The sequence below is a fragment of the Neovison vison genome, chromosome 2 (assembly GCF_020171115.1).
Source record: "Neovison vison isolate M4711 chromosome 2, ASM_NN_V1, whole genome shotgun sequence".
In the NCBI taxonomy this organism is placed as follows: domain Eukaryota; kingdom Metazoa; phylum Chordata; class Mammalia; order Carnivora; family Mustelidae; genus Neogale; species Neogale vison.
Genome location: NC_058092.1, coordinates 108,116,732 through 108,141,020, shown reverse-complemented (window position 1 = coordinate 108,141,020; position 24,289 = coordinate 108,116,732). Strand labels below are relative to the sequence as shown.

The 24,289-nt window shown below is 53.0% G+C and overlaps 2 protein-coding genes across 8 annotated transcripts in view; one reads left to right on the top strand and one right to left on the bottom strand.

The window, feature by feature from the left end:
* The first annotated feature begins 234 nt into the window (after positions 1–234).
* CELF3 (CUGBP Elav-like family member 3) lies at positions 235–14,007 on the top strand. Of its 7 annotated transcripts, none has more exons than XM_044239243.1 (14): positions 235–289; positions 461–1,148; positions 2,278–2,360; positions 7,460–7,508; positions 7,925–8,053; positions 8,192–8,271; positions 9,110–9,253; positions 9,428–9,569; positions 9,827–9,976; positions 10,311–10,376; positions 10,641–10,790; positions 11,059–11,202; positions 11,881–12,018; positions 13,711–14,007. In XM_044239243.1, exons 2-13 carry the CDS (start codon positions 1,004–1,006, stop codon positions 12,006–12,008), a joined length of 1,410 nt encoding a protein of 469 aa, XP_044095178.1. In that variant the 5' UTR covers positions 235–289; positions 461–1,003; the 3' UTR covers positions 12,009–12,018; positions 13,711–14,007. The 7 variants fall into 7 exon arrangements, with proteins under 7 accessions (XP_044095178.1, XP_044095184.1, XP_044095182.1 ...); XM_044239249.1 differs by having other exon boundaries at positions 249–289; positions 1,043–1,148; positions 7,928–8,053; XM_044239247.1 differs by having other exon boundaries at positions 249–289; positions 1,043–1,148.
* Positions 14,008–19,871: 5,864 nt separating this feature from the next.
* SNX27 (sorting nexin 27) overlaps positions 19,872–24,289 on the bottom strand; it is a 65,963-nt gene continuing 61,545 nt past the window's right edge. Inside the window, exon 12 of the mRNA XM_044239241.1 lies at positions 19,872–23,681. Coding sequence (XP_044095176.1) covers positions 23,634–23,681 — 48 coding nt within the window. The 3' untranslated portion in view covers positions 19,872–23,633. The remainder of the gene's footprint in view (positions 23,682–24,289) is intronic.

Here is a 24,289-nt window from a genome sequence, read left to right as displayed (position 1 = left end):
TGTCTTGCCCAGCTCGTGACTGGGGAGTAAGATGGGGGAAGGGTTATTATCAACAGCACCAGCTGCTCTTCTTGGGGTGGGAAGGGAGTCAGGGAGGAAGGAGATAGAAAGAGGGCGTGGCTCTTGTCTGTATTGTGCGTCCCTCTCCAGGGTAGAGAATTTGTATTCCACCCCTGAGACTGACATCACTGATGTCAGGGGAAAGGAGGTGGGAGTGGGGAGGGGGGTGTGGAGGGGGGAGGTTTTTGTTGAGGAGAGCGCGGCCGGAGAGCAGAGCTCCGGGACCCAGGTGACCGGGAAAGCAGGCAGCCCCAGCAGCGGGAGCAGCCAGCAGCAACCCAGGCCCAGGGACCAGGGTGGGGGTGGGAGGGGGGCTGAGGGGAGGACCTGAAGGGGGGCGGCAAGGCAAAAGGGACCCCCGGAGCCCTGCCGCCATCAGAGATCAAGCATCTGGCCTCAGGGATCTTCGGACCCAGCAGAAGAATCCGCCACAGGGGAGGTGTCCTCCCGGGAAAGCCAACGAGAGCTCCACCTGCCCCACATCAGGAGTGCTCCCCCCCAACCCGGGCGCTGCTGGCAACCTACCAGGCCCCTAACCCCTAAGCCTCCATCTCCATCACCCTCCTCAGGCCCTTTCCCTGACTCCAGCTCTTAACCCCCAGTTCCCAGCACCCCAGATACCACCCTAATCCTCCAGATCTTGAGCACACTGACCCCCATTCTGGGATATTTGCCAGATCTCTGGGAGGGAGATCATTTGTTTGGGCTATGCCCCCTGGTGGCATGACAGTGTCTGCCTAGACCCCTGACCCCTAGCCCTCAACTCCCTAGGCCTCCTTTGTGTGAAGAGCTGCCCCTCTGCTCAGCACTGTGGTTGGGGGCCAAAGGGAAAGCCAGCCCCGGCTGGGCCCCGGCCCCCACCACTTGCCTCCTTGCTGGGCAGCTCCCCCTGGCCTTTGGGCCTCTCCCTGCTCCCCTCGGCCCCTCCTCCTGGGCCGCCCCAATGAAGGAGCCGGATGCCATCAAGCTGTTTGTGGGGCAGATCCCGAGGCATCTGGAGGAAAAGGACCTGAAGCCCATCTTCGAACAGTTTGGTCGGATCTTCGAGCTGACTGTCATCAAGGACAAGTACACCGGGCTGCACAAGGGTGAGGGGTCAGGCCAGGCTGGAGAGATGCCAGGGGTGGGAGGGGAGGCTGGGAGGAGGGGAAGCCAGTCTGGAGGACTGGAGCAGCTGGAAAGGGCCAATGTGGAAGGAAAGAGTTCAGGGGCTAAGGAGTGGATGGAGGAGCTGCAAGAGAACAGCCAGGGTGAGCGGGGACTCGGATGCAGGCCTTAGGATGGCCTCTTTAGGGGAAGAGTTTAGAGGGGATGCAGAGATGTGGACTCCAGAGATGAGAGGGTGATGTCGTGGATGAACTCAAAGGAGGATGGAGGACCAAGAGATCTGGTTTGGGAGATAAGGAGCCAGCAGGGGTGTGTGTGTGTGTGTGTGCGTGTGTGCACACTCGCCTGGGAATCTTAGTAGGTCTCAGACACTATTGAGGTGGGGGTCACCCTGGCAAGAGTGGACATGGACTGGGCAGGGCAGCTCCAGGACCCAAGAGAGGGACCTGAGAAGCAGGGTGTGGAGGACAGAGACTGGTATAGATCTGGGAAGTGTGGGGGCGGGAACTTGAGAGAGGCTGGCCAAGAGGCATTCCTTGGGCTGTCCAAGGGCTGTGCACTCTTGCTAAGCAGGGTCAGGCCCCGGTCAGGACTTGGAGAGCTCCAGGCACTGGGGGTGGGGGTGGAGGGCCCACTGTGTCCCCTGTCAAATGGCCTAGGGACTTGCAGTGAATTGCTCTCCCTTTTCCTTCTCCTCCATCCCACTTTTCACCCTCCACCTGCCTCCCACAGAGTTGGAGAGAGATGAGGAAATAGGGAAAATGGGAGAGGAGAAGGGTGATGGGAACCAAGATGGAGGGAGGTAGAGGCAAAGGAGAAGGTGAAAAGAGGCCAGCAAAGGAAGAGAGAAACCACACTGCACACACTTGTCTGGCAACCACATGCCCCTTCTCCCCCCACACAAAGCCCCCTCTCTCAACGACTCAGCCCAGAGACTCCCTGGGGCAAAATGTCTGGCCCCTCTCAGACACCTTCCCACTCCAGCGGCCAGAGAGGGGCAAGAAGAGACAAGCCTCCCAGTCCTCAGTGTCATGGCTGGGGGGATCCTTTTAGGGAGGGGATATCAGGGACTCACCCCCACCCGGTCTCTCTGCCCCTGCCCCTCCTCAGGATGTGCCTTCCTGACATACTGTGCCCGCGATTCAGCCCTGAAGGCCCAGAGCGCCCTGCACGAACAGAAGACGCTTCCAGGGGTGAGTCCCATATTCATAGGGCACTCCTGAGAAGGGCGCTAGAAGGGGCAGGGGGCTCACCACCTTTCTGAGACACAGAACTCATTTCCTACCTCCTCTCATCACCAGGAGGCCCCCCTCTCCTTCTAACAGCCCTCTTTCTTGCTGAAGATGCATTCATTTCTTCTACCTGGAGAGAAGGAAGACAGCGGTTAGCAGAGCAAATGTGACCTTTGTAAAGAGCAGGTGCAGCCCCTTCTCCACTTCCCGGCCTGCTCATGGGACAACACTTAGAGAGCTTAGCTGGTTGTGAGGCATGGGGAGAGACTCCGGATACCAAGTGTGTGGCAAAGTAAGCAGGAGGCACCCAGGCACTCTTTTGTGGCTCTGGGGATGGAATGTCTGACTGTGACCGGGACAGTGGGTACCTGCTGGACTAGCATCTCTGTGTGGGCTTCTGTGCTCTCAAAGACTCACCTCGCGTCTCCTAGGAAGAGCTTTGGGCATCAAGGTGGAGCAGAGCCCCGGGGGGGCATGGGCGGGGGCAAGCAAGGGCAGGGGCAGGCATCATTGCGGAGAATCAAGTCTGACCCCCAAAGTGTGCCCAGGTCGGCAGGGGTGCCCTCTGGCATGGCCTCTCTCCTGAAAAGTCAGAGCTCTTTTTCTCTTCTTTCGAGATAGCTGTGCAGATTGTCCCAGGCCTGGGCTGGCAGGGATAGAGAATCTGAGGCTGCCTCCTGCCATGCAGCCTGGGGGGAAAGGTTGTGCGATTCTATTCCCATGTCTGTGTGCTTCTGTTGCCTCGCACCCCCTGAGCCCCAGGAAGTAGTACTGAGAGCTTACCCCATTCATCCCTCAGGCAAACATTTGCTGAGCCCGGCCTGGGTGCTGGAGCCTCTACCCCTTCCCCTATGTGGGGCATGGAGAAAAAGGCTGATTCTCCATTCCTTCCTGGGAGGGAAGTAGACAAAACAGATGGGCAAAGAGGGTGGGGGCATCCAGGAAAATCAGAACTGCTTCAGTCACTCCCAACTTCAAACCTTCAGTAGGTCCGTGACCCATTCCCTCTGTGGCCCTCAACCCTTAAATGCAGCTAAGAGAGCAAATCCCACAGTCAGACTGGCTTTCTCCCCTCCATCTCGTCCTAGTTGGTGGCAAGGCACTGGAACAGCCCTGGCCTATGGCATTAAGGATCTGTGTGTGTTCGTGTGTGTGTGTGTGTGTGTGTGTGTGTGTGTGTGTGCACGGCTGTGAGAGAGAGAGAGCAGGCTTGGGATCTGGGGAGCCTGTGTGTGCACGTGCATGTGCACATGTGTGCGCGTGTGCCCTCCAGCCTGGCTGCGTGGGTGTGGGCACACTCTTCCCTGGGAAGCCTGGTTTCCATCACGTCACATTCCAACTTTCCTTTCTTTCCTTTCCTCTGTGGAGACTCCTGACAATTCAATAGTTTTCATCTTAGTCACAACGTCTCTTCTTTTCCTGCCGTCTTGCTAGGAAGGGACCTGGCCTGGGTCTGCCCCCTCCAGCTGTCTGTGAGCTAGGGCAGGGTTCTGACTGTCAGGGTGCAGAAGGTCTCTGCCCCCACTTCCTGGAAAAAAATATAGGCCCGGGGTGGCAGGTGAGGGAAGAGGGCATCTGGTTAATGATTGTCTAGCCCCGCCCCTGAGTGAGCTCCCAGGTGACACTGAGGCCTCCACTTCGGCCTTTGCCTCCAGACAGGATCCAGAATGGCCTGACAGAGCCTCTAGTAGGAAATGGAGGGGGGAGGTCCTATCCTCCAAGGGTACCCTTGTGCTGGGGGCTTGGGGCGTCTAGGGGAGCAGATGTCTATGTCCAGGCTCTGCCTGACCCTTTGTATCCCCCAGGTCTTTTTCTCTGCCACCTGCGTTCCTGGCAGCATTGTTTCCTCAAATAGTCATTCAGTGTGTGTGTGTGTGTGTGTGTGTGTGTACGTGTGCACGCATGCCTGTTTAGTGCATCCCCTCTGTGGGAAGTTTTTCCTGCTGTCTAACCTCCCTCCACACCCTCCTAATACAAGCTTTTTTTTTTTTAATTTTATGTTTAAGTAATCTCTACTCCCAATGTGGGCCTTGAACTCACAACCCCAAGATCAAGAGTCACATGCTCTACCGACTGAGGCAGCCAGGTGCCCCAATATAGGCTCTTTTTTAATGGGAGCATTTAGCTCTCTCTCCTTCCTCCCCATCTCTGTCACCCCGAAATCTGCACGGTCCCGCTATATGAGGGTGATACTTCAGCTGCAGAGGAAGAATGGAGGCTGGACCTGTGGCTGTCAAGCCCCATTTCCTTTTCTCTCCCCTGAGTGTCCCCAGGACAGGCTCTGCCAAAGGCCTGTGGATTCTTCCTGCGGGAGGGTGTGGCCTCCTGGAGGTGGTGGTGGGAGGAACTAATTCTGCCTCGCCTGCCCTCCGCCCTCTCCTTAGGCAGAAGTCCCACTCTGGGGCTAGGGGCCCTGCCTGTTGGCTCGCTGTTGGGCCAGTGAATTTGGGCTCCGTGGAAAGGATCCATGTGTGGTCTGGGACACCAGGTGGAAGGGAGTCAGGAGCCAGGGGTGGCAGAGCAGAAGGCCTGTGTCCTCTGGAGAATGAGATTTTCTGGAAATAGGAGCTCTTGCTGGAAGTGAGGTCTTTGCTATTGGTGAAAAGGATAAGGGCCTTATGAGTGACCAAGTCAGTGGGGGAGCAGTCTGAGTGAGTATAAATAGCCTCCTCTTCTTTGGGAGGCCCTCAGGAGGGCTTATCACCTGGCTGGTGGTGGTTAGGGAAGAGAGGCACCGGAGCCTGGGTTGCCAGGTAAACAGGGCCCAGCTGGACTCAGGGGAGGGGGCAGGTGTGCCTGAGCTGAGCTAACAAAGACCGAGCTTCCCACAGGAAGTGCCAGGCCAAGAAGGAGAGCCTGGACATGGGTTGGTGGGGGGAGTGCTCTGAGGGAGGCTGTGTCGGGGACCTTCTGTCAACGTGACCTGCGCCGCACGCAGCCTGTGCGCTTCTGTGTGTCTTTGTGTGAATCCCTATCAGCTGTGGATATTTACTGAGGTGCTATTTCTGTGCCTGGAAGCCTGTGCAGTAAGGGAATGGCATCCTTTCTTTCTGGGTCTCAGGTTCCCCACCTTTGCCTAGAACCTCAGATCCCTAGGGGCATTTTGGGAAAGGGATAGTGTCAACTCAAGAATTCCCTGATGCTGTGGAAAGATCCTGGTGTGGAGTGTACGTCTTCTGTAGGAGGTGTGGCTGGGGCTAAGGTGCCCGTGGGGCCCTTTACAGCGTGCAAAACTGAGCGCCCTGGGTGTCTAACCCCCACCCCCACCCCACATCTCTCTCTCTCTCTCACACACACACACACACACACACACGCAGGTGCAAGCTCCTGAGGAGATTGAAACTGATGGGATAATCCCAGATTGGTGGAGGATAAAGCTGGGGGCAGATTGGCTGGAGGATTTGGGTGACTGTTACCCACCTCCCCCCAGCCAGCTGCTCTTGGATCCATAAATGGGGGTGGGGCAGGACAGGGGTGTCCGCCAAGGTGCGGCTTAGGTTTGATCCAGGCCTGGGCTCCCTCACCAGCAGAGTCCTGTCGCACTGACTGGAATGGCTGGATACCAGGGTGGAGGGTCTATGTGTGAGAAGGGTCAAGGGGCCCACTACCAGTCCTGTACTTCTCTGTGTGAAGTGACGGCACACGAGATCCCCAAAGGCTGGAACACTAGAGCTGAGGGGAACCTGATTCACCACCACCTGATCTGCCCCACTGTTTTACAGAGGAGAATATTAAGGTCCTGAGGAGAGAAGTGACTTGTCCAGGGTCACTCAGCTAGTGAGTGGCAGGGCTAGTCCCTGAACCTGGATCTCCTGACCCCCAGTCAGATGCCTTTCCTGAGGATACCCGTAGCTCCCCTCAGAATGTCAACAAATGGTTTCTTTTGTTTAATATTTTTGGTCACTGGAGCTAGGATAGCCCCTCAGTAGCAAAATATTTTCAGACACGAAATACTGAGTCCTTCCCCTCCCTCCAGTTCTGAAGATGTCCCCTGCCCCCAGTGAAGGAAATCAACCTGCAGAAGTCATTGCTAAGTCCCCTCACCAGGCAAGATCATGGAGGGGGGAACTGAGGGGTGTCTGCATTTCCACTGGAGACCGAACAAAGGGAGATGCTGCAGGAGTGAAGAGAAGGGAGAGCTCTGGAGGACTTCAGGGTACAGGGAGAATGTCAAAAGAGCATGGGACAGCAGTTCTTCCTTCGGAGCCCTCTCAGCTGTGAGACACCAAGGATTTGATCTGGAGGAGGAAGGCTGAGGAAGAAGGGACAGTGTGGCCCCTGCAGAGCCTGCTCAGCGCGAATCAGGAAGCTTGTCCTGGGCCCCTCCCCCACCTCCCAGCCCCCTCCAAATCCTCCACCCCCAGCATACCCTGTTCTCACCCCCCCCACTCCTTCTCCGGGTGTGTGGAGCAGCAGAAGTGATGACGTCACCACGGTCGCCAGGGCGACGGGAGGGATAAATCAGGCTGAGTGGGCGGTTGCCATGGCGCGCATTCTCCCGTTGCCACGGAGACTGGGCATCTGCTCCCTTTGTGCTGCCCGAGTGCCTTCCCCCTGGGGTCAAGGGGTGTAGGGGGGCAGATAGAGAAGCAGACACACCTCTGGGGTCAGAAGGAAGTCAGGGTGTTCCTGGGTCGATAGTCTTCCTTGGGGCTGCTCACTGGAGAGGCCTCTCTTGCCCCTACTTTGTAAAATTGAGGCAGCTCTTGCTGAATAGCCCCTTGGTTGGGCTCCATCTGGGGAGCCAGGTCCTATGGGAAGTTCCATTCTCCCCCTAAAGAGAGCATCACTTGTCCCTGGCCAAGTTACCTGGGGCTTCACCAGGGCCTGGAGTGGGCCCAGGAGCATCCTCCTAGACATCCTGACCTCCCACTGCCTCTAATCCCCCCCGGTCCTAATCCTAAACAAGATTAGGCCCATCCCTTCCTTCCCATCATCGGTTTAGGGCCTGGGGCTTGCTTCCTCTAGCCTCTCTGCAGGTCCCGGCCTGGGGGTGAGGGGTGGCTCTTGTCGGGTTCAGAGGAGGTCCCCAGCAGTTGCCTTCTCTTCTCTCCTTTTAGATGAACAGGCCGATCCAGGTCAAGCCGGCCGACAGCGAGAGCCGAGGAGGTAGGTTCTGTACCCTTGGACTTGGGACTCAGGCCCAGGGCTTAGAGTAACTGAGGGGCAGCCTCTCTTGAGGAAGGAAATCTGAGAATTCCAAAGGGTTCCTGGTCAAGGTGTGGGTTGTTGTCAAAGGGGATGTCATCTAGCCCATTGTAGAGATGGCCAAACTGAAGCCCAGAGGAAAGTGCAAGCCCTTCAGAACTGGGCTGAGCACCCTATGTATCTGTATATCCCATTTCACCAAAAATCACTGGCGTCACTGCTAGTAGCCTTAGTCTCAGGATAAGGGGAGTGCCTGGAGCTCCAGGGAGTTGCCAAAGGTGAAGGGCAGGATTTGTGCCTGTCCTGGCGGGAATAGATTGGGGGAAAGTAGCCAGGGAGCCCTGAACGTGCCCCTTGTCCTGTGCCTTACCCCCCAGAAGACCGGAAGCTCTTTGTGGGGATGCTAGGGAAGCAGCAGACAGATGAGGACGTCAGGAAGATGTTCGAGCCTTTTGGGACCATAGACGAGTGCACTGTGCTCCGGGGGCCAGATGGCACCAGCAAAGGTACCCAGTGGCTCCCCCTTCCCCAGCCGGGCCCTCTGGCCTTTCTGCTCCTTTCCCCCTGGCTCCCTGGCGACAGGAACTTTGGGGGCCCTTGAGGGTGAGCACTCACCCTTTCCTCCTTGCTCTTGGATGCTGTAGGCTGCGCCTTTGTCAAGTTCCAGACCCACGCAGAGGCCCAGGCGGCCATCAACACCCTTCACAGCAGCCGGACCCTGCCGGTGAGCACCCCCACATTCACATTTCAGATGACATCCCCCCACCTCTGACCCCTCACCTCCAGTGCACAGGTCTTGCCCTCCTCTCCAGCCTCCTTCACTCCTCAGCCTCTCCATCTCCTATCTCTTCGCCCACCTTCCTGTACACCCCACCTTCCCTGGCTGGGCATCGGAACACTTGCTTAGAGGCCCCACATGCCCTGGCCAACAGACTGTGCTCGTGGGGGGCTCTCCAGCAGAGTGTGTTTCTCTGATGGACCTAGCTGACTCTGAAGCGCCCTCAGCAGAGGCTGGGCAAGCGATTAGCTGGGCCTTGGCCGAGAGGATGCACCACTAAATAGAGAATTGCATTCTAGAGTCCAGAATTCTACAGAATCTCCGCACATGTTCCTTGGGTTTGGTTTTTATTTAGCTCGAGGTGGTATTAAAATTTGAGGCTTCATGCTCTGAGCATACCACAAGGGTCAGGGTGTGGGGATGGGCATCGTGGTGTGGGGACTGGGGCAGCTAGATGGGATGACCAGGCTGAGATTAAATATTGGCTGGGATGATTTCTAGCTCGGAATCCTTACGAAGCCAGAGGCACCCTTCTGATTTCAGTAGGCTATTCCCTTTCCAAACACGTGCCTTCGAGTTCCTCAACTTTTTGTAGCCTCTCGCCCATCCTGGCACAGGGGGAAGCTGGGATGAAAACCTTCCCATTGGACAGAGGCGCCCTGATGGCTGTCCTCCCCAGGAGGCCAAGCCTGGAGGGATGGAACCGAGGCCAGGCCTTGAGGGTTCTGAGCAGGAGAGGTCCTGACTCCTCTGTCCCCCTAACCGCCACGTGGCCCCTGCCCAGGGTGCCTCATCCAGCCTGGTGGTGAAGTTTGCCGACACGGAGAAGGAGCGAGGTCTCCGCCGCATGCAGCAGGTGGCTACCCAGCTGGGCATGTTCAGCCCCATCGCCCTGCAGTTTGGAGCCTACAGCGCCTACACCCAGGCCGTGAGCACTGACCCCGGGGGCCTGGGCTGGGCCCCTCCCCGCCGCGTCCTGGCCTCCAGGACCTGCCCCCACCCTTCTAGTGCCACGGTCCGTGGCTGGGAGGGGAGCCAGGCTGGGCATGGGGGTGGGGGCGGCAGGACCCGGCCCCACTGTCCTCTCCTCCCCTCCCTCCAGCTGATGCAGCAGCAGGCAGCCCTGGTGGCGGCTCACAGTGCCTACCTCAGCCCCATGGCCACCATGGCCGCCGTGCAGATGCAGCACATGGCTGCCATCAATGCCAATGGCCTCATTGCCACCCCCATCACCCCATCCTCAGGTAAAGCCCAGGGTAGGCAGGCCGGTCTGGGCTGGGCACAAGTGGGACAGGTCCGTGTGTATGTGGCGGGGAGGGGACATAGGGCACTGCTCAGGGAAGCCAGAGGGGCTGAGAGGGACTCAGGGGCAATAGAGTGGCCTGCTTCCTCCCTAATGCCTGCAGCCTTGCTGACTGGTTCTCTGTGTTTGTGTGTGTGCGTGTGTGTGTGTGTGTGTGTCCGCTCCTCTGCTCTGTCTCTGTGGCTTTCTCCTCCCCAGGAACAAGCACCCCTCCTGCCATCGCCGCCACGCCCGTCTCGGCAATCCCTGCTGCCCTGGGCGTCAACGGCTACAGCCCGGTGCCCACCCAGCCCACCGGGCAACCTGCCCCTGATGCTCTGTATCCCAACGGGGTTCACCCCTACCCAGGTGGGGGTCTCTGCCTGCCCCCCTCTCTCCCCAGCAGCTATCAAAGCCACCCGCTCCCACTGCCCACAGACAGCTGTGGTGCACCCTCCCTCTGCAGGCCTCAGGGTCATAAGGTGCTTTCTCTGCTCTGGCATCCTTGGGCTCAGAGGCTTCTGCCCATTCGCAGCCAGGGAAGCTGAGGTTTAGAGAAGTCCAGGGTTGCACAGGCAGTCAGACTCCACGCTCTGTGCTCTTCCCACCCTGTCACACCCGCGCCCTGGGAGGCTGTGTTCCCCACCTGCCTGGCCTTTGCTCTGCGTCCTCCCCCCCTCACAGTTGGTGCTGCTCTCCCCAGCCCAGAGCCCCGCGGCACCTGTGGACCCCCTGCAGCAGGCCTACGCGGGGATGCAGCACTACACAGGTGAGGAGCCCAGGGCCCATGACAGGAGGGACAGCGAGGGAGAGAAGCTGGTCTTCCAGGCACCCTGCCCTGCCAGCCACCCCCTGGGGCTTCCTGATGGGTCCCATGGGTCCTACGTTAGGGGCAGTATACACAGAGTTCAAGGGCTGGTCCACCCCACTGGCCTGGGCTAGGCGAAGGGAGACAGGGCTGGCCAGAGGGCCCCAGGGGCTAGGGGAGTCCCGAGACCCCCACTAGCTCTCCGTTCTCCCACCGCCCCCTCAGCAGCCTACCCAGCAGCCTACAGCCTGGTCGCACCTGCGTTCCCGCAGCCTCCCCCAACCCTGGTCGCCCAGCAGCCCCCACCTCCTCCCCAGCAGCAGCAGCAGCAGCAGCAACAGCAGCAGCAACAGCAGCAGCAGCAGCAACGGGAAGGTGCGGCCTGGGCGCCCTTCTCCCGGCCCAGAGCCTTCAGGGAGAGGAGCGCCCTGGTCCTGGGCTGGGAACTCCCTGTCGCCTGCTCCAAGCCTGACTCTGGCCCTATGTGTGGGAAGAAAGCGAGTGGGGCTGAGGTGTCTGGTGCCCTGGCCTGCATGTGGGGGCTGGGATGGGAGGGTCCCCCTGCCAGGGCCTGCTTTCCGTGGGGCCTTTGCCCTGTGTTTCCCAATTCCTGAGCTCTTCCTCTGTGTCTGCTGCCATCCAGGCCCTGACGGCTGCAACATCTTCATCTACCACCTGCCCCAGGAGTTCACGGACTCAGAGATCCTCCAGATGTTCGTCCCCTTCGGCCATGTCATCTCAGCCAAAGTCTTTGTTGACCGGGCCACCAATCAGAGCAAGTGTTTTGGTAAGACTGTGGTGATCCAAAAGATACAGTACAGTTTTGCCAAACTCCAAATATGGATAAGGTCTGAGACATTTAAAGGCATTCATGGTCACAGTGGGCCCAAATTTTGAAATCCAGATTATCCAAGGTCAGAAGGAACCTTTCTTACACCCTCAGCATGCCATACCAGCTGCTGTCCAGCTCCTCCTCCAAAACCTGGAACTTCACCTTTTCTCCTTGAGCACTGGTCAAATTCATGCTCTCCAAAGTCTGGAAGCGTCTCTGGAACGGGATGTTTGGTTTTCAAAAGGAAAGTTTAGGGAGTGGAGTCTTTTGCCTTCATGTCTTTGAAAAGTTGCTTCAGGGGAGAAGGAGCCTTGTCCTCCCTGCTTGAGAAGTCACAAAGGGCCAGAAGTGGTCTGCATTTTCAGAAGGCAGGTTCAGAGTTATCCGGGCTGAGGAAGGGGCTGCCCTTCAGAGAGTGCTGGAAAGAATGTCCAAGAGCATGCTGAGCGGCCGCACTGTGTTTCCTCAGCCTGTCAATCAGCCGCTCCCCATCAAATGCCTGCTGTGTGCCAGGCCCTCACGATCCCAGGAGGAAGGGAGGTGGGGAAGCAGGGAACCAAGGAGCAGGCTCTGGCCCTAAGCACAGGCAAGTGAGGTGGGGTTGGGCTGGGCCTTATGCCCCTCTCACCTCAGGCTTTGTGAGTTTCGACAATCCGGCCAGTGCCCAGGCTGCCATCCAGGCCATGAACGGTTTCCAGATTGGCATGAAGCGCCTCAAAGTCCAGCTAAAGCGGCCTAAGGATGCCAACCGGCCCTACTGAGGGCCCCCAGGTGGGTCTTGCTCCCATCCTGTGACCTCTTCAACTCCCTCACACTGAAGCCAGGGCCCTCACTTGGAATGCCCCCACCCCATGCTCCCCTAGCCTCAGGGATGCCCACCCTACCCCGCCTGACTCTGTGCACTTGAAGCTCGGGTCTGGTATAGTTCCTTCTGCTGTCACCCTTTCAGTCACTTTCTGCTGTCACCTTTCAGTCACCTGAGTCATTCTGTCTCTCTCTCTCTCACACACACACATATATACACCTGTGTGTGTGCATGTACACACACACACACACACACACACACACACACACACACACTGTGACCCCAGAGAGAGCCAAGTCTGTCTAGATCTGTGTCCACTTCCCAGGTTTTCCTCAGAATTTGGTGTCATTTGTCTGGTCAGTGTCTATGTGTTTGTGTGTGTCTCTCTTATTCGTTTTCCTTTGGGTCAGAGTGGAATTAGAGGAGTAGAGTTGGGGAAGTAAGGGGGCTGGTGTAGGATACTGGAAGGTTCTAGAATCGTGGCTCCTGGAATATTTATCCTCCTGAGAGGTGGGGACATTAGACCCTCAGCACCCTGGACCCCACGTAGTATAGACCCTGGGCTCTTGTACAATATAGACCCATGGGACAGTGCAGAGTGCACAGAACAGACTGGGGGAAGTCCAAGTTTCAGGCCTCCCAGGAGCAGCTTTGGTTTAGGTGGAGAAGGCTAAAATGCTGGACTGCCTGAATTTCACAAAATGGGTCCCCTCCACCCAACTGCCATCACCACCTTAGCCTCGTGGCCACAGAGCTGTGAGCTTTGGGGACTTTTGTGTTTGTTTAATCTCCTTTGGACCAAACCCCTGAAAAAACACAACCCAAGAACAATACCCACATTTTCTGTTTCTCCCCCTTTCCCCCCAATCCTGGCTGCTTAACTCCCCCCACCCTGGGGGGCCCCCCCAGCCCAGGGCCCGTGTCCATTGTCGGCCGAAGCCCCCATCCCCGGACCCCTGCTCCGGGCCCCTGTAAGTTGCATGGAACGAGCGTGTTGTCTTTGGAGCCGATTGTTTGTTCTTTGGGGAGGGGGCCGCGGAGGGAAGCGCCCCTCAGCCCAGGGTCAGGGCCGGGGGCAGCTCGCGGGACGTGCTTGGTCAACAGTGGTTGGTGACTGTGGTCTGTGTTCTGTGCATTTCTCTCTTGCTTTCTTTGTTCCTTTCTGAAAAGGAATGAGAGCACTCTCTAAGGTCTGGGGGTCTCAGCCCCCAAGTCTGCAGCCCTAAGCCCCATTCCAGGTCCTAGCCTGGCCGCCTTGCTCTTCCTCCAGGTGTCTGTCTGTCCGCTGCCCCTTCTCCTTTCTCTTAGCTATCTCTGCCTGCCTGCCTGTTGTCTCACTCCTTTGCTTTGTCCCCTCCAGTCCCTGTCTCTCTGTCTTCCAGCCTTTCTTTCTCTCACGGGCTGTGTAAATATCTCCTCCTGAATATCCTTTGGTTTCCTGTATCATGGGCCCTCTCCCTCCCATCTCCTCCATCACTGCCCCTCGTCCAACAGCTGGGGGGCTGTCTGGACTGAGGCCTTTCTGATGACCTGCTTTCCCCAAGCGGCCCCATCCTATCCTGCGTCAGCCAGCCCAGCTACCTCCTCTTTGGCAGGGCCTGTGACCTGCATTGGGGGTGCCTTCCCTACAGCTTCACTCATGTCTCCTTACTTCACAGGTCTGGAGACACCAGAGGAAGGGGCACCACACCCCTCTCCCCACGTCTGGTCCCAGCCCTCTCTGCACACCTGCCCGGGGCCTCGATGGGGCTCTGGGGGCAAAAGCTGCTTCACAGGCCTGGGGGAACAGGACACCGGCCCACTCCCACCACCCTGCCCCTCCTGAAGGGCCTGTTTCCTCCCAGGTGCCCTTTTGGCCTTTGTGAGGGAGCAAGGGACAGGCTCAAAGGCTCTGGGCTATCTGCCTTCTGCTGGGGTTCCTGTGGTGACCTTCTGTGCCCAGCTTTCGCACTTGCCTCCCCCACCAGCGGGCCTGTGGCCCCCGGGAGGACAGAGGGGCCTCCCATAAGCTCCCCACCTCACCTTCAACCCAGCCTCTTCCCCACATTAGGGGTTTCTCAGAAGCTGGTTCTCACACTCCCTGCCACCCTCAGCTAGAGGTAGGATATCCCTGAACCCTGGGCTCCCAGCCCTAAAACTCACTGCCTCCCCCACGGGCCCCCTCTAAGGAGGGTGTGGGGGAGCCCTGAGGGCTGCCTCTCCACCAGTCAGCCACAGAGACCCTCCTCCTTTCATGAGGAAAAGACCTCCCCCGAAACCCCTAAAAATGTTTACAGTCTCTGCTGGTCCCCTCCGTGTAAATACCACTACCACCCGTGCGTTATCCAGCCCGGCCTGGCCCGGACGCTGCCATCTCTCTTTCTGGGAGTTTAGACAATGTTTCCCTTGGATTTTTTCTCTCTCTTGATTTCTCCCTTTGCTTTGGGGGTAATTGGGTATATGGGAGGAGGGGTGTGGGGAGGGGTTACAGGGGTTTATTACCTGATCATTTTCTTTAGGAAGAAGTTTTAGGGGAAAGAAACGGGTGGTGGGGGGTGGGAGTGGTAAGGGGAGACTGGGGAGTCCGTTTCAGACACTTCTCTATGCTTAACTTATTTATTTATTGCATTTTACTTTTAAAGAGTTGGTCTTTTCTGTCTAAATAAAGGAAAAAGTTTAAAAGCATCAAATAAGAGTCTTGGAAAGTTGAGGGTAGGGGATTTTGTGCACTGGGGATGGGAGGAAGGTGGGTGGGGGGGAGGTTTGGGAGAGAGACCTGTCAGAAGGGTCTAAGACCTTTGAGCTGGTCCAGGTCTTGACCATAGCTTCATGATCCCATTCTTCCGCCCTTCCTTGGGGCTTAATCCTGGAATGCTCTGCAGCACTAGGCACAGAGGGAAGAAAGCAGGTCAGCAGGCCTTTCTTGTATCTAGCCCTGTCCCCCTGAAGGCTGGGGACTTGAGTCTCACATTCCTGGTCTCCATTTCTCCCTTGTTTGTGGGGGTGAGCCGTCCCTACATCCATCAGTGGGATACAGGGAGCTAAGCTTTTGCCCTGCGATTCTGTTACAGGCCCTTTATGTACATTTCCTCCCTTAACCTCCCAACAACTCTGTGAGGCAGGATATAATTTTATAGACAGGTTAAATAAAAAGGGCTTGGGAGGGTAACTAACTTACCCAGAATCACAAAGCTACTAAGGGATGGCTGCAGGAAGGAGGCCCAATATGTCAGACTCCAAAGCCCATGATTCTCTCATCAGGCAGGCCCAATTACCCGTTCTTTGACCCAAAACAGAGATCCCACCAAGTACCAAGCAGGCTGTGGCAGTGAGTCCCATCACGCAGAAGGTGGACTGCGTAAGTGCTGAGGTCCCTCTGCTTTGGGTCTTCTTTTGATTCTTCTCTGTGAACTGCCTTAGGGTTGGGTTCAGGGGGCTCACATGGGCTCACACGGGAGTAGTGTGTGACTTCACAGCATCTCGGCCACTTGATTTTAGCAGCAACCTGCTATCCCACCCTCTTTATGCTCCCTGCTTTAAACTTGCTTACCTTCCAGCCCAGCCAGCCTTAGGCCAGGGTTGTCCCAGCTGAGCACATGGATGTGGCTCCTCACCACCCGCCCCCACATCGGCCCCATACTTTGGCCTTCTCTTAAACTGCTCCGAACTAGTAAAAGTAGTAAAAAGAGAAGCAACGTGTGAAGTACAATAGAAACATATCTGTGGATATTCTTTCAGGGAAAAGAGTCTCTTAGCTTGGCAGAGATCAAGGATGGGGCCTTACTCAGAAGAGAGGCAGGAACATCTGAAATCTCGAATATATAGGGGTGTGTGTGTGTGTGTTCACAGACAGGCAGAAGTGTGTGTAAGGACAGCAGGAGTTGGTATCAACACCAGGAATTCTCCCTTGAGGTGTCTCACTTGTGTCCTCACCACAGTTTCTGGGTCAGGACAGAAAGATGGAAGGTGAATTTTAGACCAAAGAGCATCTCCCAAAGTGTTATACTGGTGGGTTCTCTTAGGATGGAGGAGTGGGGAGGCAAAAGACTCCAAAATCTCCTTCTCCTGGTATCCTCCCTGATCACAGGCAGCCCCTGGACAAACACTGAAGACTACTTATTGTCATTGCTCACTGCTGTGTCCCTCCCTGCAAGACTGCCATCACATTTTCTCCGGAGAAGCAGTAGATACAAGTGAAGTTGAAGGATGAAGAGGGAAACACAAGGGCAGTCTTTTGGGGGACAGGAAGCATTTTAGGGCAGGGATTCTCCAGGTCCTTTTTTTTTTTTTTTTTAAAGATTTTATTTATTCATTTGACAGACAGAGATCACAAGTAGGCTGAGAGGCAGGCAGAGATAGAGAAGGAAGCAGGCTCCCTGCCGAGCAGAGAGCCTGATGTGGGGCTCCATCCCAGGACCCTGGGATCATGACTGGAGCTGAAGGTAGAGGCTGAACCCACTGAGCCACCGAGGCACCCCTTTCCAGGTCCTTTTTAAAAATTATTTTAATTCTAGTATAGTTAACAGTGTTATATTAGTTTCTGGTATACAATATAATGAATCAGTAATTCTATACATCACCCAGTGCTCATCATCTCCAGGCACTTTCATGGGAAAACGTAGGACACTTAGGGTCAGAAAAGGAAGTCCTGAACTTGTACCTTGTATAAACAGATTTCTTTGGCATCATATTAGCTTCAAATATAGTAAGGAGGGTATAAAGGAGGGTAGTTCTGTTAGCTCCCAAAGTTCACTACCACCTCTCCTGAGCAGGAGAGGTCTGAGCAGTAACAAAATGAGAAAGCAGAGGACATAAGAAATGAGAATAATAGGATCCCCTATGTCAGACCAAGCAGAATGAAACTCAGCTGCTGCTTCTAAAATGATCAAGTTACTGTTCCAATGTTAATGGCAGCATAAAGAGAAGGGAATGGGGAAAGAACTTAAGGCAGAAGAGTGGAGCTGACAGATTAATAGCAGGGATTGGGAGAAGCCTTCCATTTATAGAAACAAAAACAGACATTTAGAAAAATATCCACAGTTAGGGGGCTCTAGGGACAACAGTGTGGCCAGGAAAAGCCCTGGATAATTCCTCCAATGTACCCCCATGCCCTGGCCATATTTTGAGAGCTTAGAAATGCACAAACGTCATGCAAGGTGTTTCCATTTCCTCAGTGGAGACGGGGCACAGCCTGTCTGATTTACATGGTTTCCTTTGTCTTTTCACTCTTCCTGCTAAAATGCCAAAGCCAGTCTTGGCTTCTAGTATTTGTGACTGCAGGCGTTTCCGCTCATGGCCAAGACTCACTCTTTTCTCCGAGTCTGACAACTTTGAGTTACCCTAAGCCAAGAGTCTAGTCCTTCGAAGATTCCCATTCTCTGGGCCTTCTCTGGATCTACTTTCCTGAGTAATCAGGCAGGCTCCTCTTGCCCCCCCCAAACTGGTCTCTCTCTAATATACTGGATCCTCTCATCCACTTGATAAGAATGACTCCCAGCTGTTTCTAACTAACTTTTGTCCTGAACTCACTCTGGGTCATGCCTTCCTCCCTCGGTCTTCCTTATGAGTGTCTAGCACTACTGCTATCTCACGCCTCCTATCCAATCCAACTGCAAAGCCCTACTTGTCTTCTCTCTCAAATATATTGTTGACCTACACATATCTGTCTCTCCGTCTCCATGGCCACAAAGTCCAAAGTCACCCTCGTACCACCAGAGCCCTCTGGTGAGTTCTCCTCTGTGTCTGTGGTTCCCTTCCTGCCCTCCTCCAACCTGTTCTCCATAGAAGCCTTCTACAGATGCATCCACAGGCAGATGCTGTCTGTCCTTCACCTTGTTTACCACTGTATCCCCATCACCCTCAAAAGCGCCCAGAACACTAGGTGTTCAACAAATAATTACGAAGTAACTGCTAGATGCCTCTGTATCTAGATTTCTCACCCATGCCTAAATCGTAATAGGTCCAAAGCTAAAACATTTTCTCCCTGTTTCAACTCTTAAATATTATTTTCTAGCCACCTATTCATGAAACCTCAGGAGTCTTTTACTCCTGACACATGCATTCAATGTTATTTAATCACAAGATATTACTTCCACATTTTTTTTCCCTCACATCCTCCTTTCAATGATCACTGCCTCCACTTACCAACAGTGTCCTAATTGAGCCTTCTGTATGTATTTAGAAGTACCAGTTTCTAAACTGCAGCTGATCCAAAAAACAACAAAAAAATTTTTTTAATGTAGAACTCCTCACCCTAGCATCCAAGGCTCTCCAAACCTCATCTTTCATCTTATTCCTACACATCCCTAAGTTCTAATCAAATAGGACTACTCATTGTTCATCTGGACGTGTTTGATCCTTTCCCTCCCCCCATGGCTTTCCATTCCCAATTTTAAGTGTCAGGCACATGATAGCTCAATAATGTCTGTGGAAAAACCTTCTTGTTGAAATCCTGCTTGTCCTACATGGTTCACCTTAAACACCACTTTCTTCACAAAGATTTCCTTAGTTGATTTCTTTTTTTTTTTTTAATTTACATGACAGAGATCACAAGTAGGCAGAGAGGTAGGCAGAGAGAGAGAGGAAGAAGCAGGCTCCCTGCGGAGCAGAGAGCCCCATGTGGGGCTCGATCCCAGGACCCTGGGATCATGAGTCCTGGGATCATGATCCTAGGACCCTGGGATCATGAGTCCTGGGATCATGACCTGAGCCAAAGGCAGAGGCTTTAACCCACTGAGCCACCCAGGCACTCCTCCTTAGTTGATTTCATCCAGAAGTCTTTTTTTCTCCCCTCTTCTTCCTAATCCTTATGGCACTTCAACCTTCCACTGCCATGTACCCGCATTCGTGAATCTCTCTGTTCTCTGCTGGGCTAAAAGCAGGAACAATGCCTCTTTTCCTTTGTATCTGCTGTCGTATGGAACAGGGTGCCCTGCGCAGGCAGATAGCCAATCAATATTTGTCGACTTAAACTTCTGTAATTCAGCTCTGGGATTCCACTATTTCTCTACCGATTCTTTCCCTGTTAAAGAAAAATAAATTATTTACCCATTATCAGATTTATCAGATTCCAATTATTTAATGCTGATGGCTGAGTGAATGAGACCCAGAACAAACGTCTCTCCCCAAACTGCCAAAAGAAATGTCACAGTAGTTCCTGCTTTTATAGCTTTCAATCAAGGAGCAAAAGCATATGGTCAGGGGTTATAAAGATAAAACAGGTTTATAAAAATAACAAAAATATCTGACCTAACACAAATGCTGAGCTTTTCAGAGCAGATTCAGCCCAGGAGCTAATGTCGAGAGGAGCAGGTTTCTTTGGAGTAGGTCATTAGGTCACAGCACCTGAGACTCCTCTGTAAAAACAAAGTATATCCACAACCACCTTTATTCTCAGGGGTGTGGGCAGAAGGAATACAACCACCCAGAGTGCCTACTATTATGCATTACTATTATTATTGTTGTTATTAGGTTCAGATTCAGACCAGTCTCCTGAGGCATTTATAAAATGAAGTATCATGTTGCTGGGGTAGAGGGACAGTGCTAAGATGTGTCCCAAAGGCTTTGCTAGGCTCTGAGTAAGGCTGAGGGAGAGGGGTCCTGTGAGCCTTACGTGGATTTGGTGGGGGAGGGGGGCTGGCACAATCAACTCTGACATCTGAGGGAGTGGGAGGCATTTTTAAAGAAGCCACATTCTCCTGCTCTTCTCTATCTCCTGCCCTCAAAAGAGTGCTCCTCTAGCTACTTTTTTTCAGACTGACCTTTCTAACTCCCGTCTCATCCCTCTTCACGTCTTCCCACGCAAGCCAAAGGATGTGTAGCCTAGGAAAGCACAAACTAGTTTCATCAATAAATCAATTTATTTAAAAGAATATGTTACAATTAATTACACTAAGTGACATTACCAAACAATTTTAGAGTGGTTAGCTCTAGAACAAGGAATGAAAGAAACACTGTTAGCCATTATGTGTCTGTGTATTTTCTCTTCACATTTCTCAAATCACAAATAAAAAATACAAGATACTGCAGTGAAAATACAATTAGAGTTTCTCAAATAAATTAAAAGTATGCATGGCCTGGGGAAAACTGAAGCCCAGCTCACTGGCTTAAAAAGGGGGGTCATGATATAAAACTGGTGTCCAATTTAGCAGATGGCTAAGTGCCTCCAGCTCCCAGCATTCCCCTCTTTGCTCCTGCCCTTCCCCAGAACCCTAAACATTCCCCACACTCGAGATTATTGCTGAGGAGTAAGCTGCTGTCCTGGTATGAGTGAGGCCTGGCATGACGTGCTCAGGGTTAGAGGGAAAGGAAGGAAGGAGGTGGAATTGGAAGACAGGAGTTGAAGAAGCAAACCCACTGCCTCTCTTCTGAGTATCAACAGCGTTGTCCTCCTTTCAAAAGGAAGCTAATGGGACACAATCAATCTGGTGAGCGAACCTAGCAGTATCCTGGGCTCCAATAGCCCAAATGGTCTCTATGCTGAACTGACCCAGCCAGAGAGTACAATGGAGAGGAGGGAGCACAGTAGTCCCTCCAGGTCTGGAGACTTCAGGTCAACCAGGATGTAGTCTCCATGAGGAAAACTGCCTTCTAGGAGCCAGGACATAAGCTGGCAGATTCTGAGATAGATGTCCCCTCCTGTCAATGCCCTGTACTATTGCTCCAAGCACTAGGTTTGGTGCTACAAGAGGAGATAACCAAAGCCACTAGCCTGGGTAATGACAGAATGAAAAAGGCCAGGCCTAGGAGCTGCCCTGAGCACACACCTGGTTGAGCTTAGGCTGAGGGCAAGGGTAGGGCAGGAAAATGGAAGAGAAGAATAAAAATATAAAGAGCAGAGAGCCCAAAGCATGGCTCTAGGAAACCTTTCTGTAAGGACAGGTTTCTCAGGGCCTGCATTTTCTCCTGATCTATACAAAACTCTGACCTTTTACCAAAGAGGACAGAAACTGAGTGCAGAGGGGAGGAAAACAGATCAGGAAGATCCTGCTGGTTCTGCAGGGACAAAGCAGAGGGGAGGGCAAGCCCCTCCACTTCCCAGAGACAAACTGCAAAAGAAGACTGGGCAGAAGTCTCCCTGGGCACAATCCAGGACTAAGAAAGATAGCAGAGATTAGGGAGAGGAAGTACAGAGCAACAGGGGAAAGGAGTGTCACACTAACACTGCTTCATGCAAAAAAGAGCTTGAACCTATGAAGCCACAGTGACCTCTGCCTGGTCCAGGAGGCCTGCTGTGGGTGGAAGAGGGGAAGATGCTGTCCTCCAGAAGCTCCCTCCTTCCCCCCTCCTTGATGCAACTGGGTGCTTTGTTAGTGGTATAGCTGCAAGTAGGGGCTGTTTGATTCTGCCCACAGGCCAATACCCATGGGGCCCTCACCCCATCTCCAAAGCACCAAGTGAATGAATGCTCTGCCATGAAGGGACCAGAGCAGCATCCACCCCCCCACCAAACGGGCCTCCATCCTATGGGCATCCATCCCCCCACCATCTCACATCTCACAATGGGGGGTCAGTATTTGGGATACTGCATGGACCCCGGATTTGTTCATTCCTCTTGCACTCTGAGGGAATATGGGCAAACGGCTGCTATGTTTACAATTTGAACAAAGCTGGAGCCGAAAGCCTCTTTAGCATCTTGGAGTGGGGAATCAGCATTATCTTCTTTCTAGGGTCCTTTGGCTCATTATTAAATTCATTTAAGCCAAAAGAAGTTAATCCTGTATCAAAACTTTCAAACCAGGGATCACTCTCTGTAACTTTAAAACATTTAGCATCCCTACATCTGTATTCTGTGATTCCACCTATGTTTGGAGAAGGGGAGGGAAGACAGGTGTCCTGTATGATCCCACACTGTCCTGGGGCAAGCAGCTGCCAGGATAACAGAGTGAGAAGGAAAGAAAAGTGGCCTCATGACGATCCGCAAAAACAAGTTACCGAAAAAGAAACTTCAAACCACCCCACCACTGCTCAGTAGACTGACTAAACCAAGTATGGTTGCCTCCCAGTTAGACAAAGCAAAAGATGCCACCCAATGGAGGTTTCTGTTTAGAAGGTAGAGAAGGGAAAAAGAAAAGAAGGCTCACAGATGTGCTTCGGTTGCATGGGAGCCCAACTTCACACCCCCAATGCAGTATCTCTAGAGCCGGGGGCTGAGAGTGTTGCCCCACCTGGTCCTGGGATACAGTTCTCAGGTCTCAAAAGCTCAAACTGCAAGGTGAGAGATGAGGAGCTCTTTGAGGGACAAAAAGGTTTTCTTTCGGGCTCCTTTTCATTCAAAATTGAGATCCAACTCAAATCAGTCTTATTCCTACTGGTTCTTCCTGGGTCCTCAGCTGGCTTGGATGAGCAGTAGTTGGTTGGCACAGACTACTGACTCATTCCAAGTTTCCCCAAATCCTTGGGGATATCATCAGAGCCCTCTTCCCAACACGGCTCTTTAAGGAAGTCACGGAGAACAAAACTGGTTATGGGTGATTATTGGTCAGGAATGGATAGGGAAAAGCTTAGGTACTTAAGGGGCATTTCTTCCTTCTTTTCCCCTAAGTCCGATCTTTGTGCCTAAAGGTATTGGCTTTAACTCTGGTCCCTAATACTCTGCCTGCTTCAGAAATGGTGGGAAATGGGAAATTACAACCACGAAGTGTTTCAGGTTCCTGTGGCATCAACCTCCTGAGCTGACCCTCCCCTCCATTCTAGGCCAGTGGAGGAAGAGCATTCAAGGGGCCCTCGGGAAGTGAGAAGGAGATGAGAATGTGGCTAGAAAGCCATGAGTGGGAGAGCGAGATGGACCAGGAAAGGTGTCTCAGAATCAAGGACCACACCAAGACTTTAGACTCTCCCTGCAGATCTGCAAGTCTTGCTGCCCTTGAGATATACATCTCTTTCTCCTCCCCAGCAGCCTTGTGGAAGATAAAGAAACTATGCTCCTTGCTCCTCAGACTCTAGGCAATGCATAAGCCAGAATCTTCACTCAGTACAAAAAAGGGGGGAAAAACCCAAGCAGGTTGTAAACTTATCGAGTCCTTCATGAGGAGAGGTATTTTCCTGGTAAAATATTTTTTTTCCTTTTTAAAGTTTGTTTCAAAATAAAGAGAGCAAGAGAGAAGTCATGAATTCTAGTGAAAGGTGTGTAAAAACACAAGCTAAAAAAGGTACTGCCATCAATATGAAATTTAAAAAGAAATATATATATGTATATACGTGCAGCTAATTTGTGTATATATAATTTTTACATACATACATATATATGTCTGAACAGTGCAAATGGATGGAGTTCATAGTTCCAGTTTTAAAAATATAGTACAAGGAGAGTCTGTTGGTATGAGGCCCAGGTGAAAGGACAAAGATACCTTTGGCGCATTGTTGGGCTTATTTTCCTGTCTTAACTCAGCTGACTCCTGGTGCTGACCAATCTGTTGTTCTCTACCAGCTCAATTCCAGAGACATGAAATTCAGAGGGACTATTAATAGTATTTAGTTTAGGGCTTTTGAACATAATGACTTTTTTCCTTTTTCTCTTCTTTTGTGTTAACGGTTACTCTGTCTGACACAGGAGACGAAAGGGGTGAGAGGATGAGGGTGAAGAGGAGGAGATGAGGAAAGGCTAGGTGGCCACATCCCTCTGCTGTGACCTCGCCATCTGGAAAATGTTCTGAAAGGAAAACAGAGATCAGTTACTGAGGTGTCTGCATCCCCTCCCACCTGGAAGCCACCCTCAGAAAGGAGGAGAAAAATGTATGGCTACATGACTCAATCTGATTGGCCTCCTCCTCTTCTATAACTTCCCATCTAGAAGCACAGCTGTGTAGACCCAGAAAGAAGCTTACAGATTAATTATCTGGTTCAGCTTTCCCATTTTATAGATGACAAAAGACAGGAAAAATGAGATCTAGGGAGGCTCATTTGCCCAACGTTGCAGGGAGGAAAAAAGCTGGGAGAAAATACTGAACGGATTCTCGGAGCCCAGTGTTCTTTCTACTATACCAAGAATACAAATTTTTATAATCCTGACTTTATCTTCTGAACTTCGGAAACATTGTCTTTGAGAATCAGTAGCTAATTATTCAGAATCTTCCAAATTCTGCTCCAGCACTGGCATATTCAGACAGCAGTAAAACAGGAGCAGAACCTTCCCACACCACACACTCTTGGTTAGCCCAGACAGGTTCTGTCATGACTCGTCTAGTCAGAACGGCTAAAACTGAGGACAGCTGCCCTTCTGGGTCAGGAACAACGAGGGAAGTAATTTGATTAAAAAAC

What these genes read in the sequence shown, in the direction of transcription:
- CELF3 (XM_044239243.1), top strand. Translation starts at nt 1,004, where the DNA reads ATGAAGGAGCCGGATGCCATCAAGCTGTTTGTGGGGCAGATCCCGAGG. An exon ending in GCCAGATGGCACCAGCAAAG is followed by an intron (nt 8,054 to 8,191) that starts GTACCCAGTGGC and finishes TGGATGCTGTAG; the next exon opens with GCTGCGCCTTTGTCAAGTTC. An exon ending in CAATCAGAGCAAGTGTTTTG is followed by an intron (nt 11,203 to 11,880) that starts GTAAGACTGTGG and finishes CTCTCACCTCAG; the next exon opens with GCTTTGTGAGTTTCGACAAT.